The sequence below is a fragment of the Schistocerca piceifrons genome, chromosome 4 (assembly GCF_021461385.2).
Source record: "Schistocerca piceifrons isolate TAMUIC-IGC-003096 chromosome 4, iqSchPice1.1, whole genome shotgun sequence".
Lineage (NCBI taxonomy): Eukaryota > Metazoa > Arthropoda > Insecta > Orthoptera > Acrididae > Schistocerca > Schistocerca piceifrons.
The window spans coordinates 584,587,774-584,605,781 of NC_060141.1; the positions used below are offsets into that span (position 1 = coordinate 584,587,774).

Consider the following 18,008-nt stretch of genomic DNA (forward strand, 5'->3'; position numbering starts at 1 on the left):
ATCTATATTTCTACAGTTTTGTATTTCTCCTCCAGCCATTCCAGTTTTTTAAGTTCTGCACTTCCAGTCAATATCAATTTTTAGATGTCTATTTTCTTTGGTTTGTTTCATTTGTGACATTTTTATATTTTCGCCTTTCATCTATTAGAATCAATATCTCAAACAATGGAAAATCCAGGATGGAATATAACAATACTAGAGAAGGAAAGTTGCTATTCATCATATAGCGGAGATGCTGAGTCGTGATAGGCACAACAAAAAGATTCACACAATTATAGCTTTCAGCCATTAAGGCCTTTGTCAGCAGTAGACACACATATACACACACGAACACACACACTCATACAAACACAACTTGCACACACATCTGCAATCTCATTGTGGTTTCAGTTCCCTGAGACTGCAGACGTGTGTGCAAGTTGCGTTTGTGAGAGTGTGTGTGTGTGTGTATGTGTGCCTACTGCTGACAAAGGCCTTAATGGTCGACAGCTATAATTGTGTGAATCTTTTTGTTGTGCCTATCGCGACTCAGCATCTCCACTATATGGTGAGTAGCAACTTTCCTTCTCTAGAATCAATAACTCTTGTGTTATCCAAGGATTATACTGGGCTTGGACTTTTTCCTTATTTAATCCTCTGCTGCCTTTACTATTTCACCTCTCGAGGCTACCCATTCATCTTGTACCATATTCTCTTCCCCTACTTCAGTCAACTGCTGCCTCATGTTCTGTTTGAAACTCTCAGCACATTTGATTATTTCAATTTCTCCACATCCCATCTCCTTAATTCTATACTTTTCTTCAGTTTTAACTGAAGTTCATATCCCATAATGTATGCTCAGAGTACACATATGCCTCTGGTAATGTTTTGGGGTTTAGAGTCTGTTTTCAAAATCTCTATTTTACCCCATTATGGAACCTGTCTGAAAGCTTCCACTGTCACCTGGTCTATGTCACACATACAACCTTCTTTCATGATGTGTGTGCCAAGTGTTACCAATGATAAAATTTTGCTTTTCTTCCTTTTTCTCTAGTACCAAATTCCAGTTTCACATTACAATCAAATTTTTGTCTCACTTAATAAACTGAATAATTTCATTTGACTCTTCATACATTCTTTCAATTTTGTCATTATTTGCAGAGCCACTACGCATATAACATTGTACTGCTTTAGTGTGTGTAAATTGTTTCATATATCTTGGCTACAATAATGTGGTCACAGTGCTGTTCATAATAATGAAAATGTCCTTTTTTTTAAGTGGGCAGTGGGGGGAGGGAGGGAAGGAAGAAAGGTTAGGTTTTCACATCCCATTGATGATGATGTCATGAGAGACAGTGCATTTGCCTTAAGCCATTTCCAGGAATTTGGATGGGGATTTGAACTGACAACCTCCCTAGTGTGATTAATAATTGTGCCACCTTGCACAGTAATAGTGCTGAGATTGAAAACTTATTCCTTGAGTTCTGGGAGGCGTTCAGTACCACGGTATTACTGAACACAGTTACTCTGTGGGGGGGGGGGGGGGGGGGGAAAGAAATAGGCTTATGAAATATTGGACCAGCTCTGTGATTGGATTGACAACTTCCTAGGAGATAGAACAATGTATGTGGTTCTCAACTGGGTGAAGTTATTAAGTGTAAAGGTAAAGTTAGGAATACCTCAAGGAAGTGTTGTATGCTATTTACTATTCACTATATACAAAGTGTGTCAAAGTGTTTGCATCAAACATCTGGGGATCATAGATGATGTGACGGAGAAAAACTTTCCTTGGAGACAAGATCTTCACTGACAGTTGTCAGTGATGCTAGGCCTTCTTTTGTATTGTTTATGCATCTGAGAGGTGGTAGGATGTAGACACTCTGTGGTGTGCATAAGCCATGTTTATTACTTATAATCCAGTAATCTGTTCCGTGTGAAAGGGGGTACATCGAACAAAATTAAAGTTCCTGCTTCACTTCCAAAATATCTCTCTTCATTTACAGGCTCTCACTCTTAAGGTTTTCTTGTTGAAAATCACTCTATAAATTTACTGGGATAGGTAGTAAGCAGTACACCTGATTAGTAGACCCAGCTAGTTTGATGAAATCTCATCTCCCAGGGATGGTCAATGTTACAGGACATGTAATGCCACCAGGAAGCACCAGTGAACATTTTGTCTCTAACAAAAATTGTTCCCCATGACATGAACTATCACCCCTAGACATTTGAAACACCCTTTATGTATGGGGTGGGGTAAATAAAAGCGGCCCAGAGAACAGAATTCCAGGGTACAATAAAACACAGCAACGGATAGGAAATACAGATATTAAAAGTGACCATCATTCATCTCTTGGAACTTTTGGGCTCTGGTCAGCAAGCTGTAGAAGGCAGATCAAAGCTGGGCTACTGAAATTGCTGCAATCTCATCTGAAATGTTCTGTTGCTGTTCTTGAGGACTGTGAGGGTTGTTGCAATATACCTTAGACTTGAGGGCTTGCCACACAAATAATCACACACTGACAGATCAGGTGACCTGGTGGCCACCAACTGTCACGCCCACACTGACCTCTGCTAACAACTCTGTCAGATGTGAAGATTGTATAAATGTGCTCCAAGGTTTGGCTGGCTGTATGGGCAGTTTTTCCATCCTGTTGGAAATAACTGTAGGTCTTGTCATCCTCTGTTAATGCTGCCACAAATGTTTTCAAAATGCTGGCATTGTTACACACTGAAGTCAGTGTCTGGTGAAAGAAGATGGGACCAATAATGTGGTTGCACACACTGCACACCAAACCCCAGCTTTCTGATCATGCAGTGGAGTTTTGTGGAAATTATGTGGATTAATATAACCACTCAGGTGAAACCAGACTTCATCAAACACAAAGAACAGATCCATGTCCAAGCCATTCATTGTTATCTCAATGAACAGCCACTCAAAAAACTGGAAGCACTGTGGAGCATCTGCTGGTTTTAATGCATGAACGACAGAGACTCAGTAGGAATGCATGTGCAGGTGGAGTATTCGTCCACATGATTGACGTGATATGCCACTCTCTTGTGACAGGCAATGAGTTAATTTGGCAGGACTCTGAAGAATTTTCTGGTGAAATGCAGCCACATTTTCTGGTATGTGGACACATTTCAGAATGTTTTTGACTTGTTCAAAACAGATTCTGTATGATGCCATTTTTGGATGAAGTGTTGTATGGTACTCTTTGCTGTCACATAACTTTCCACAGTGAACACCTGCTGCTCCACTGTGATTACCATCATCTCCTTTGCACTGCTCCACTACTCACACTGACACAGCCCACACTACGCTCTGAACTGGTGTGGATCATGTGTCGGGCGTACATGTGGTGTGCGCATCACGAGATGTGGTTATATGCATACACTTGTGTCCAGTCATGTCCACTTGCCCGGGCCCCTTTTACTTGCCCCACACTGTATGTATGATGTGTGTGACTGTTTGTAAATTATACTATTGTATGTATGGAAGTTGCAACATGAGAAAACTGTAGCAAACTGCAGAAATACCAGCAGAGCATCAGCAAAAGAAAGAAAAAAAATTTGCTGGGCTATAGGACTTTTCAAAATTTGCTATGTTTGCTGATGTCACAATTATACTGATAAAAGACACAAACACATCCATACCATACACAGGCAAAAGAATAATGGAATAGGCTCACAATGGTTTCACCCTTAATCTTACAAAATCTCATATTACACAATTCCAAACAAATAAAAGTGACTTACAGATACCAGAATTACAGATTAATAGGCATACACTGGATGAGACACCATGAGCAAAGACTCTTTGTCTTTAAATATGTCTGCTTGTCTCTGTATATGTGTGGATGGATATGTGTGTGTGTGCGAGTGTATACCTGTCCTTTTTTCCCCCAAGGTAAGTCTTTCCGCTCTCGGGATTGGAATGACTCCTTACCCTCTCCCTTAAAACCCACATCCTTTCGTCTTTCCCTCTCCTTCCCTCTTTCCTGATGAGGCAACAGTTTGTTGCGAAAGCTTGAATTTTGTGTGTATGTTTGTGTTTGTTTGTGTGTCTGTCGACCTGCCAGCACTTTTATTTGGTAAGTCACATCATCTTTGTTTTTAGATATATTTTTCCTACATGGAATGTTTCCCCCCCCCCCCCCCCCCCCCCTCTCTCTCTCTCTCTCTCTCTCTCTATATATATATATATATATATATATATATATATATATATATATATATATATAGAAAGTTGCTAAACAAACATATAGCAGAAACCTAGTGATTCTTACATTTACATGTCAATACATATGCTCCCTTAATGTATCTGTGGTCAATAACAAGTATTGTCATCATAACTTTACTCAGCAATTCACAATACTACAATGTGGAAATGACATATTGAAACATGTGAAGCTGCCACATAATTTATTTTTAATTGTATGGATGGTTTCAGTTGGAGACCATTTCCCAGTACAAATTTTTGTTAATTGCTGGTGTCACATATATCATAAAACAAATGTCAAAATAGAACAGCTGTATATAATATTTTGTTATGCAAAGCAGTCATACACTCAGAAATAAAATGTACAATGGCTTCACTTGGTGTTTTTTGAGTCATCAGCCTCCTGACTGGCTTGATGCGGCTCGCCTCAACTTCCTCTTCTGCACCAACCTCTTCATCTCAGAGTAGCACTTGCAACCTACATCCTCAATTATTTGCTGGGATGTATTCCAATCTCTGTCTTCCTCTGGAATTTTAGCCCTCTACAGCTTCCTCTAGTACCATGGAAGTCATTCCCTCATGTCTTAACCAGATGTCCTATCATCCGATCCCTTCTCCTTGTCAGTATTTCCACATATTCCTTTGCTCTCCAATTATGCCAAGAATCTCCTCATTCCTTACTGTATGAGTCCACCCAATTTTCAATATTAATCTATAACACCACATCTCAAATGCTTCAATTCTCTTCTGTTACAGTCTTTCCACAGTCCCTGTTTCACTACCATACAATGCTGTGCTCCAAACGTACATTCTTAGAAATTTCTTCCTCATATTAGGGCCTATGTTAGATACAAGTAGATTTTATCTTGGCCAGAAATGCCCTTTTTTCCAGTGCTAGTCTGCTTTTGATGTCATCCTTGCTGTGTACATCATTGGTTATTTGCTGCCTAGATAGTATAATTCTTAACTTCATCTACTTCGTGACTATCAAACCTGCTGTTAAGTTTCTCGCTGCTCTCATTTCTGCAATTTCTTATCACTTTAGCCTTTCTTTGATTTACTCTCAGTGCACTCATTTGACTGTTCATTCCTTTCAATGTAATTCTTCTTCACTGTCACTCAGGATAGCAATGTCATCAGCAAATCGTATCATCAATATCCTTTCACCTTACATTTCAGTTCCACTTCTGAACCTTTCTTTTAATTCTGTCATTGCCTCTTCAGTGCACAGATTGAACAGTGGGATGAAAGACTACATCCCTGTTTTACACCGTTTTTAATCTGAGGACTTTGTTCTTGATTGTCCACTCTTATTATTCCCTCTTCGCTCTTGTACATATTGTATGTTACCTGTCTCTCCCTGTAGCTTACCTCTATTTTTCTCAGAACTTTGAGCACTTTGCACCATTTTACATTGTCAAATGCTTTTTCCAGTCAACAAATCCTATGAATGTATCTTTATTTTTCTTTTGTCTTGCTTCCATAATCAACCGGAGACTCAGAATTGCCTCTCTAGTGCCTTTACCTTTTCTAATGCTAAACTGATTGTCATATAACACATCCTCAATTTTCTTTTCCATTCTTCTGTAGATTAGTCTTGTCAGCAACTTGGATGCATGATCTGTTAAGCTGATTGTGGAATAATTCTCACATCTGTCAGCTCTTGCAGTCTTCCAAACTGTGTGGATGATATTTTTCTGAAAGTCAGATGGTATGTTGCCAGACTCATACATTCAGCACACCAGCTTGAATATTTGTTTTGTTGCCCCTTCCCCCAATAACTGTTGAAATTCTGATGTAATGTTGTCTACCCCTTCTGCCTTATTTGATCTCAGGTCCTCCAAAGCTCTCTTAAATTCTGATTCTAACATTTGATCCCTTACCTCTTCTAAAATGATTCCTGTTTCTTCTTCTATCACATCAGACAAATCTTGCCCCTCATAGAGACCTTCAGTGTACTCTTTCTACCTGTCTGCTCTCTCCTCTGCATTTAACAGTGAAATTCCCATTGCTCTCTTAATGTCACCACCCCTGCTTTTAATTTCACCGAATGTTGTTCCAACTTTCCTATATACTGAGTCAGTCCTTCTGACAATCATTTCGTTTTTGATTTCTTCACATTTTTCATGCAACCATTTCATCTTAGCTTCCCTGCACTTCATATTTGGTTCAAATGGCTCTGAGCACTATGGGACTTAACATCTGAGGTCATCAGTCCCCTACAACTTAGAACTACTTAAACCTAACTAACCTAAGGACAATACACACATCCATGCCCGAGGCACGATTCGAACCTGCGACCATAGCGGTCATGCGGTTCCAGACTGAAGCACCTAGAACCGCTTGGCCACACTGGCCAGCGCACTTCATATTTACTTCATGCCTCAGCGACTTTGTATTTCTGTATTCCTGAACCTTCTTTCATGAATCAGCTGAAGTATTTCTTCTGTTGCCCGTGGTTTCTTCACAGTTGCCGTCTTTGTACCTATGTTTTTCTTTCCAACTTCTGTGATTGGCCTTTTTAGAAATGTCCATTCCTCTTCAACTGTATTGTACACTGAGCTATTCCTTATTGCTGTATCTATAGCCTTAGAAAACTTCAAGTGTATCTTATCATTCCTTACTATTTCTGTAACCCACCTCTTTGTGTATTGGTTCTTCCTCACTAATCTTTTAAACTTCAGCCTACTCTTCGTCACTATTACATTGTGATCTGAATCTATATATGCTCCTGGGTACACCTGATTTTGAAATCTCTGTCTGACCATCATATAATCTAACTGAATTCTTCCTGTATCACCTGGCCTTTTCCAAGTATACCCCCTCCACTTGTGATTCTTGAATCAGCTATTGCTACCTGAAATTTATTAAAGAACTCAATTAGACTTTCTCCTCTCTCATTTCTTGTCCCAAGCTGATATTCTCCTGTAATCTTTCCTTCTACTCCTTCCCCTACAACTGCATTCCAGTCCCCATCACTATTAGATTTTCATCTCCCTTTACCTATTGTATTATCCTATCAATATCCTCATATACTTTCTCTACCTCTTCATATTCAACTTGTGATATCACCATGTATGCCTGAACTATTTTTGTCAGTGTTGGTTTGCTGATGATTCTGAAAAGAACAATACTATCACTGTACTGTTCACAGTAACACACTCTCTCCATTACAATCCAATTCATAATGAGTCCTACTCCCATTATACCACTTTCTGCTGCTGTTGATATAACCTTATACACATCTGACCAGAAATCTTTGTCTTCTTTCCATTTCACTTCACTGACCCCTACTATATTTAGATTGAGTCTTTGCATTTCACTTTTCAGATTCTCCAGCTTCCCAACCACACAGTCTTTTTCTCATGGTCACCTCCCCCTTGACAGTCCCTTCCCAGAGATCTGAATGGAGGACTATTCCAGAATGTTTTGCCAATGGAGAGATCATCATGACCCTTTTCAATTACAGGCCACATGTCCTGTGGATAAACATTATGTGTCTTTAATGCAGTGGTATCCATTGCTTTCTGCATCCTCATGCCATTGATCATTGCTGATTTTTCCACCTTTAGGGACAGTTTCCCACCCCAACAACAAGAGAGTGCACTGAACCTCTGTCTGCTCCTCTGCCCTCTTTGACAAGTGTGTTGGCAGAATGAGGGTGACTTCTTATGCCAGAAGTCTTCGGCCGCCAATGCTCATTACTAATCAAAATTTAAGTGATGGCAGATTTTGAATCCAGGACTGAGGACATTTTGATTACTAATCAATATGTCATTTCTTTGATTCATCAAAGCTATGGGAAACAACTAACAAAAGCTACTTTTCATTACTACAAGCAGAAATAGTTTCCGTATAGATTATGCATATCTTCCTAGGGTTCAGAATGAGTTTTATATTCTGGTGCCAGCTTGCCAATGAACACCAGGCAAAAAGTCAGAAATCTCCAAATATTTAAAGACAAAGTAAAAGAATACCTCCTCAGCCACCATTCTACAATTTAGCAGCATACTTTGATTTAAAAATGCACATCCTGCCTAATGCCAGTATTTGTATTAGATAAATCGTAATTTTCCAGAATACATTGATCAGTCAGAACACTATGATCACCTACCTAATAGCTGGTATGTCCACCTATGGGCATGGATAACAGGGGTATAGAAGCATTGAGACTTCGGCAGGTCGATGGAAGGAGTGGGCACCACATCCGTACACACGTCATCTGTGGTGTCACCGCCAGACACCACACTTGCTAGGTGGTAGCCTTTAAATCGGCTGCGGTCCATTAGTATACGTCGGACCCGTGTGTCGCCACTATCAGTGATTGCAGACCGAGCGCCGCCACACAGCAGGTCTAGAGAGACTTACTAGCACTCGCCCCAGTTGTACAGCCGACTTTGCTAGGAAAGGTTCACTGAGAGTTACGCTCTCATTTGCCGAGACGATAGTTAGCATAGCCTTCAGCTAAGTCAATTGCTACGACCTAGCAAGGCACCAATTATCCTTTGCTATGTATCTAATGAAGCATGTACAGTAACAAGACCAATGTCACCAATTGTGGATTAAAGTTAAGTATTCCAGAAGCTACGTACTTTTCTTTATAGCATTCATTACGTATCCTGTTTCAGACCTCACGCCAGCCTGCGTGAGTTTAAGCGCGTGCCATTCGGTTACCCGTCACTGTGGATTGGCTGTCTTGCCAGTCCACAACATCATCTAATTCCCATAAACACTGGGAATGGAGGCGATGAGCTCTGGCACCAAGTTCAATCACATCCCAGATGTGTTCAATCGAGTTCAGATTTGATGAGATGGGGGCCAGCACATCAATGGAAACTTGCCTCTGTGTTCCTCGAACCACTACATCACACTCCTGTCCTTGTGACGTGGCTCATTATTTTGCAGAAAAATATGCTGCTGCCAGGAAACAATTTCCATGAAGGGGTATATGTGGTCTGCAACCAGTGTATGATACTCCTTGGCAATCATGGTGCCTTGCATGAGCTCCACTGGACCCATGGATGCCCATGTGAAAGTACCACAGAGCATAATGTAGTTGCCACCAGCTTGTCACCATCCCACAGTACAGATGTCAAGGTGCTGTTCCCCTGGACGAGAATGGATTCACGCCCTCCCATTGTCACAATGAAAAAGGTATCAGTATTCATCAGAACGTGCAATGGTCTGCCACTGTGCCAACATTAAGTTCAGATAGTCATGTGCCCATTTCAGTCATAGTTTTTGATGAAACATTGGCTCATGTATGAGTCGTTGGCTGCGGAGGCCAATCATTATGGGTATTCACTGCACTGTGTGTTCAGACACACTTGTACTCTGCCCAGCATTAAAGTCTGTTGTTAGTTCTGAAACAGTTTGCCACCTGGCCTGTTTTACCAGTCTGCCCAGCCTACGGCATCTGTAATGAGGGGTGACCATGCAACCCCACGACATCTGGACGTGGTTTCACCTCGGTTTTGCCACGTGTTGAAGACATCCATCACAGCACTCCACAAACACCCGACAAGTCGTGTAGTTTCTGAAATGCTGGTGCTAAGCCTCTGGGTCATTACAATCTGCCCTCGATCAAACTCAGACAGATTGCACGTCTTCTCCATTGTACACACGGACAGCACACTCACACAGCACACTCACTGATACTAGATGCACCAGGCGTGTGTCTGACTACCAGTTATTCCTTGCTAGGTGATGCTGCTATTGCCTGGACAGGTTTATATTGATAGGTCAGTGATCATAATGTTCTGGCTGATCAGTGTATAAACCACGGTATGTGTAAAGTTGCATAAATCCTTTATTTAAAGTATTATATAAACTCAGAAGCTGAGAAGAGTAAGAAGAGTAATTCTGTTTTCCAAGGTAATTGTTTTTCAACATATACCTATAAAGTAGTCTGAAAGTAATTCCAATAATTATCAGTTTAGGTAGATTAGAGCTAGTCATAATTTGTTGTTATAACATTTTACAGAAGTAGCAAGCAGTGGTTGTTTCTGACTATTAATGTTTAACTTGGCTTGTTCCACATCCCTGTAAGAGCCTCCATCAAAATGGGATTTACAAAATATGGTCTGTGGATAATGGTAAGCTGAGTAACTGAGTGACTGAATGAATGAACTGCAATTTGAATATGAACTGATAATCTGTAGAATAAAAAGTTTTCAATTAAGTTACAAATTTTTACTAACCTGAACACTAAAATTCCAACAAGGTTGACAATAAGTCCAGCTACTGACACAGCAAGCAATCGTTGTGTGTTAATAGCTGGAGGATCCACAAGTCTACTCACACCTTTAGAAAATACAAGAACTGAAATTACCAACAAGAACAGCCCATTTACGAAACCTGACAGGTCCTCCACACGACTGTAGCTGAAAATAGAAAATTCATCACAGTCACATATACTCATTTCACATTGTTTCTTTATCACATATATAAGACATTAATAAGCAAAAGCCTCATACACAGCATACCAAACATCCGATTTTTCATTTGTTAATCACACTCCCTTCAGTACTCTTCTCTTATGTGTCCATTAAAAATATTATTTAAGTATTCCTTTTGTGGTATACACTTTAAGATTAAAGGAGACCACTCATCAAAAATCAGAAGCATTGAGTTGTCGATAGCCATACACAAAAGGAAGACTACTTGCTGGTTTTCAGATTTACCTGTTGATGAGCTAGAGTAGAAAAAACCAAAACACACACAATCTCTCTCTCTCTCTCTCTCTCTCTCTCTCTCTCTCTCTCTCTCTCTATGCCTACCTTGTAAGAGAGAGAGAGAGAGGGAGAGTGAGTGTGTGTTTTCTACTCTAGTTTGTCAAAGGATAACTCCAAAAGCTAGTATGTTCTCTTTCTTTAGTGTGGGCCTATCAGCAACTCATTGCTTCTGCTTTCTTGTGAATGACCTCCTTCAATCCTAAAGTATTTACATTCTACAAGAATTTTCCTACAAAATTTTGTGCTATACTTTTATATCACATGCAGGTTTCTGGAATCTTTCAAACCTGTACATGACTGTAATACCTGTCATCCTCCCAGTTAGTTCCTTTTCCCTTTTTACTCAATCACACTAACACTTCATAGCTTCCATTCCATCATCAGTTTTTTGTAATTACAGTCATTACCCGGTTTGTGTAATACATCCTTTTAATTCATATTCTTAGATATCTCATGTATGTCTCCTAATAACTTTATATGTATAAATAATGTAACAAACAACAAGACTGTAATGATGAAATACACATGACTGTTACAATGGCTAATGAAACTTGTGTAATCAATTTATTGCTCTATAAATCAACAGATGGTATACATTTTGGAAAAGTTATGAATGAAAATTTTGACTGATGCGTTTATTGATTTGCACTGCTAAGCACAAGGACTCTGTTGTGTTATTCACGAGATATTCAAGAGATACCTGTCAGTACATGGCTGTGATTACCATATTTCACATCTCTATATTTGGATTTTTGTTCCACAAGCCATTACTAACTACACACCAGAAAACATTTTTAATTGTATCAGGACACTTGTATGTTATCTGTAATCTAAGCATAGAAATAGCTGAAAAATGAGGGGCTTGGTGCTATAATGTAATGTTACAGTTAACTCGTAGGAGCTTTCAGGCATGACTTGCAATCACTCTCTTTGTAGGTGAAATCACAAATGATGAATGAAGCTCCATGACGGAACTGAAAAGTTTTCCAAAATGAACAGTTACATCTCCAAAGAGCACAAAGGAGGGAGGAAGGAAGGAAGGAAGGAAGGAACGAAGGAAAAGAGAGAGAGAGACTCTGAACCTCGTAGTCACTTCTGGTACCAAACTGTCATTCACTTTCTGAACATGCTGTAGAACAGCCGTGGTATGCTCTTATTTAACATATCAGCATATAATTAAGTAAAAGATTGTCTTCTCTAAAAGATTATAAACCAAAGATGTAAAGCATGCTTTGCAGTTCACTGCTTTATTTAAATCAATTGAAGTTAACAAGAATCCTATGTCTCCTGAAAGGTCACAGTGGTGATTTGTTTCAATCTTGGTATGGCATGACTGTTTACTGCAACTCCTTGAATAATGAAAACTCTCTGCACAAATACCAGAAGGTAACATCTCTTCTGAGTAATGTTGATGAACCACCACAATATAATATTCCTGGCACGCAGGAGTTGGTATTAGTTGCATACCAACAATACCATTGCAGAGGCAACTAGAAATATGAAAACGGAAGCAATGCATATTCCAACATTCCATCAGCATCAAGGTTATTAGAGATGGAGCCGAAAATAGGGCTGTCAAATGTGATCCTGTGACCAGTCCCATTTACTCACTGCAAGCTGCAGCTATTTTTGTAAGGAATAATACTATTTCAGGTTCATACAATGTGGAAAAAAAACCATGCTTATCATGAAATGGGAGATTCACATGTCTATAAAATTTAGATTTTCTGTAACTTGTTCCAAAACTGTATTAACTGAAAACTGAATTTAGTCAATGAGAAAGGACACACATATATTCATTAGTAAAAAATATAAAACCAGAGATGTAGCCATAAACTCCTAGATCCTTCTGTGATATGTAACTGACAGTTAGCAAGAAATCACCATATGTTTAGAAATATATAACTGGCGCAAATAATATTTGACTGATTAAATTCAGCACGTTACACTGAATGGAAACCATTCAATAAATTTTGCAATCATCTATTACTCTTCAATTTAAGAAGCTATTTTAAACAAGTAGAAGGAATTGTTGTGCCTTCCATATTCAAGTTTCACATTCTGAAGATATGCTACAATGTTTAAAAAAAGAAATTCCATGACATTTTGTGGTCCATTTCAAGTCTAATGCAAGTTGCTTATTAACAACAAATCCATTAAACAGGTCAGCCAATTTACTTTCCTTCACTGCACAGACTCACCTTTTGAAGAATTTGATAATGGAAAGAAAACTGAAAAATTTTTCAGATCATGTGGCATTGTAAGCTCAATGCTGAGAAACAAAAGTATGGAAGAAAGCAATTCTGAGGTTCTATAAGGCTATGGCAACATCCGCAGGTTTATACAAGGCTGAAGGACTCGTCCTTAGTAGCAAAAATATAAAATATTATTATGTCCTGCACTGTTTACATAACACAGACAATGTAGAGCCCTCCCCTAATGAAAACAAGGCAGGTGAGGCTATATTTGCAGGTAGAAATGATATAAACAGCACCATTCTTTATTACTGAATAATGAATTAAAATGTCAAATCATAGTTGATAATAACAAAAATTACAATAAAATATTTTGACAAAATACGGGCAGTGTCATCTGGGGTAGTTGGAGACATTTGTTTCTGTTTTTAACAGAGTCTGTGAACCTGCTCATTATACAAAAATCCTTCTGAAGATTACCAATACAATACAGATTTGGAGGAGTTATTTACAACCCTCACGAACTCCTGACTTGAAGGTTTGCTTCATATAAATGGCAGGAAAATGTTCTGCAAACATAATCTAGAAGTTGCAGGGTTCTGTGAAATTAACTTGCACCTTGACTTTCTATCACTAATAAAAGACAGCATTTCTCAGTTCACCACTGAACTGGTTGCCTTTGGAGTTAGTCTGAATGGTGCATCAATAGCATGGAAAATTATGCCCATACTGTGATACCCTCATATTCAAATCACTTAAGAGTCTTGGTGTTCAAATGCAGGCAGTTGACTGTACAGCACCTAGGCAGTATTTCCGAGTATCCATCTCAGTAACTTAAATTAAGTGCTGCTTTCTCAGATATGTGAAATCAAATCAGGAAGTGGTCACAGAAGTGCATATGCTTTACCCAATCCCCACTGAGCTTATCTGCAAGCACAAGAGATCATACTGACAGATCAATGAGTTAGTGCAGCACTGAGGCAGTTTTGAAGAGCATCCTCATGCTAAGAATATATCACTCTTGCACAGATTGTAGTAGTATCCAACAACAAAAACTGCATTGGTATCACAAAGAACAAGGAATGCTAATAGTAGCTATGGAATGAGATTTGTGAGTGTGTACAATTCTGTGAGATAAGACATATAGAGATTGTACATGCTGTTGAATTTGCAGTATACGTAACAAGGCGGATATTAATATTAGTTAGTGAGAGAAGATCTTAGGAAACGTGTGTATCTGACAAAGATTGTCATTCTAATGAATTAGGAGACAGAACAGCTGACCAGTACTTACCTTCAAGATGTGAAATGTATAGTACTGGTGATACATATATAATAGTAAAAGGGGCACACTGTCTAGATTTCACAACTAATAGTTACTTTGATGGGGAGGAGACAGAAATGTGTTGGGAAATGTTAAAAAGAAAGGACAGGCCAAGACTCATTTTTTCCATAATTCTTAACTGCACTATTCACTCCTCTTCCCTCTAATACATCTTAGTTTTTCATTTTGCCCATATCAGTTCTGGAGAGATGCTGGCACAATGCTTACCAATACACCATATCTGACCTACTCTCTTTGATACCTCTCACTTCATCTTCATCTACCCTCTCCCTCAATATCAGCGGACTCCTCTCATTCTGGTGTCTGGAAGTGTATCACTTTTACATGTGTCTGTTGGCAGTACACCACATTTCAATTCCTAAATCTAAGCACTGGCCAGCAACTCTGTCTCTCATAATTTATTACTTTCTTTACTGAAATTTCCTTTTATGTAAAGAACTGAAATTTCTCTGAATTAAACCACTCAGATTGATTACCTAATTTTCCATTTTTGACTGACATTAAAAAACATTTAAATCTGTTAAATGCATGACTTCAGTACAAAGAGAAATTGATTACTCCGCTTCATGGCCACATATTTTTAGTGTGAGTTAAATCTGTTTCAAATACAACTGAATTTTTACAAGAAAGTGTCTGAAAAGTTACATGCTAACTTTAAAGAATACAAACAATAAAAAAATTGGAAAATCGAAGCAGTACATTGACAAAGAAACTTACATATAATTCAATCACTTGGATACCTCATCCATTTCTCTGTCAGAAATTAAGAAGGTTATTTATTCTCTCACACATAAAAACTCATATGGATTTCTTGCTGTTGCCACCATAGTACTAAAGACTTGTTCTGATATAACAAGTGATGTCTTTTCTGAAATATGCAATATGAGGCATGTTTTTTAAGCACCATGTTAAAAAAATAAAAATGAAATGAGAAGACTTTTCTTGGTAATTTTATTTTTATGTGCAGGCCTGTTCTTGAGCTTACTTTCCTTCATAACTCTTGCTAATATTAAGGCACTGTTCATGTCATACAACAGCTCTGAATAGCATCCTCATAGAAATATGCTGCCTGAGCAAAAATTTCAATAATTTAAATGTTCTGTAACAATTGCATACAGCAAACATTTTGACATCTATGAGCATTGGGGTGGTAAGGAAGTAGATGAGTGCTTTTAAAGATGACCATACAAATGTGCATTATGGGGAATGAAGCAGGTGACCTTCAATCATTACAGACAATTTGGTGGGGAAAGTTGATGAACAAGCGAGAGAGAACAGGTGCTTTCGATTTCATCATTATGTAATGAGTTCCCTCAAGTGTCAAGAAGTGTGCTTTACGGAATGGTTACAGAATGTTAAATTATCGAAAGTTATGCTCAGACAGAATATTTCTGCGAGGATGATATTCAAAGCTGGTTGTGCAATATGATAAATACCTTAACAATGGTGGTTAAAGTACAGGCTTTCATGTAAAAATAAAATTGCTAAGAAAAGTCTATTTGCTTTATTTTTATTTCTAAACAGTACTTAGTTAAAAAAATAAGCCTTGTACATCGTTGACACAGAGAATTTTTACTGGAAAATAGAATGCCACTGTGAAATCCCTGTATAAGAAATGAGACAAGATAGACGTCAATAGCTACCAACCCATTTCACTACTGATACACTTTTCCAAATTTTTTTGCTAATGTGATGTACTCTAGCTTGAATAACAATGAAATCCCTAATAAATTACAGTATGGATTAAAAAAAAGTGGTCAACTGAGAATGCCAATTTATACATTCACTCACCAAATTTTACAAGCATTAAAAAACAAAAGAGGGCAGTCAGTATTTTAAATGAATTGCCAAAGGCATTTGACTATGTGAATGACAATATTTGTCTAGTAAAAATGTTTTATGGAACTGATAGTGTAGCCAGCCAGCGGATAATGTCATACAAAATAGTTTCAAAGTTTTACTGACATTCAAAGTAGTCACTGGCATTGTGTATAACCCGTTGCCAGCAATTTGGAAGTCGTAGGATACTCTTAGCAGTGCCAATTGTGTTGACAGTTCGAGTGGCATGGTTTATTGCCTGATGAATTTGTAGCAGTCCATTATTCCTCCAACATTAGGCTTTGTTGCCACCATTATTTTCGATGAAGGAAAGCGTGGGTATTTAACTTGGGAGTTACAATAAAGTTAGTAAGGTGTATGTGGAGTGATGTAGTTGGTTTGGAGTCTGAAGGATGTTGGGGAGAGGAGGGAGATGGACTCAGGTTAGGGGGTTCTGGGAAGAGCCTATGGATTTCAGAGTGGATTGGAGATTATTTTGGACTTCTGGGATGCGATCACACTTGCAGAGCTTGTAGGTGGAGTAGTCAGAGTTGGCAAAGGTCTTCTGTCAGGTAGCCACTGTGACTAATCACAACGGTAGTGAAGCCTACCAACCAGCTGTCCACCAGGATGAATGGCTTCTGCCAAACTGTTGCCAAGAACAAAGTTGACCACTCAGTGGCACAAAAAGCAGCTGAACAAAACATGCTCAATTTCAATGGCTGCTTCACAACTTGGATCATCTGGATCCTTCCCTCCACCACCGGCCTCTGAACTATGCAGATAGGAGTTGTCCTTACAACACATCCTCCATTCCTGTAATTGTCCTGGCCTCAAACCCAGGTAATGTACTGTCTCCACATCCTCCACCTACACTTTCCCTTCCTATGTCCTGTCGCAGCATGTGATGCTTCCTACTGATCGCTACAACTGTACCTGCCATCCTTCCCTCCCACATTCCTAGCTGGCAAAACCAGCATCCCTCTGAGCCGCTAGCCATCCACCCCCAGTCCTTCTCCTTTCTTTACATCCTGCCTCCTTCTTCTTCTTCTTCAAACCCCATCCCCCTCCTGACTCTGCCCAATGTCACAATGTAGCACTGGCATTTCCAATACAGCTGGCACATATATCTCTCTCTCTCTCTCTCTCTCTCTCTCTCTCTCTCTCTCTCTCTCTCTCTGTGTGTGTGTGTGTGTGTGTGTGTGTGTGTGTGTGTGATTAGTTTGTTAAAGGATAACACTGAATCTAGCAACTTTTCCTTGAGTTGTGTGTGCCTATCAACACTCAACATTTCTGGTTTTCGGTAAAGGAAGAACACCTCTTTCAGAAAGAAAAGTGATTGGAATAATGGAGTCTCTATAAAAGACAAAGCTAATGAACTCTTTGGTCTGGCTATACTCTGATGAAGTAAATTTCACAGCAGAGTATTTGATATTTTATGAAAAAGATGCTATAAGTGATCTTCTCTTGGAAAGTATAATGCTTATTATGATTAAAAGGGCTCCGAGTGAAAATAGTTTCCATAATAACAACTTCAATGTATTTGAGGTTTACTAGTCTGAATTCGGGGAGTAACACTAGTACCAGTGTGGCAGTATTGATTCTCTCTGCTTGACAATATAGCAAAAAAAAATAAACATTGTTTGGAGGCTGTTATCTTACATCTTGTTCAAATTACAAAAACTGTCTGGATACTAACAATAAATATTCCCAACAAC

The 18,008-nt window shown here is 38.8% G+C and overlaps 1 protein-coding gene across 1 annotated transcript in view; it reads right to left on the reverse strand.

The window, feature by feature from the left end:
- LOC124794795 (zinc transporter 5-like) overlaps window positions 1-18,008 on the reverse strand; it is a 265,913-nt gene that overhangs the window by 24,205 nt on the left and 223,700 nt on the right. The window contains exon 10 of the mRNA XM_047258449.1: window positions 10,399-10,581. Within this exon, the coding sequence (XP_047114405.1) occupies window positions 10,399-10,581 (183 nt within the window). The remainder of the gene's footprint in view (window positions 1-10,398; window positions 10,582-18,008) is intronic.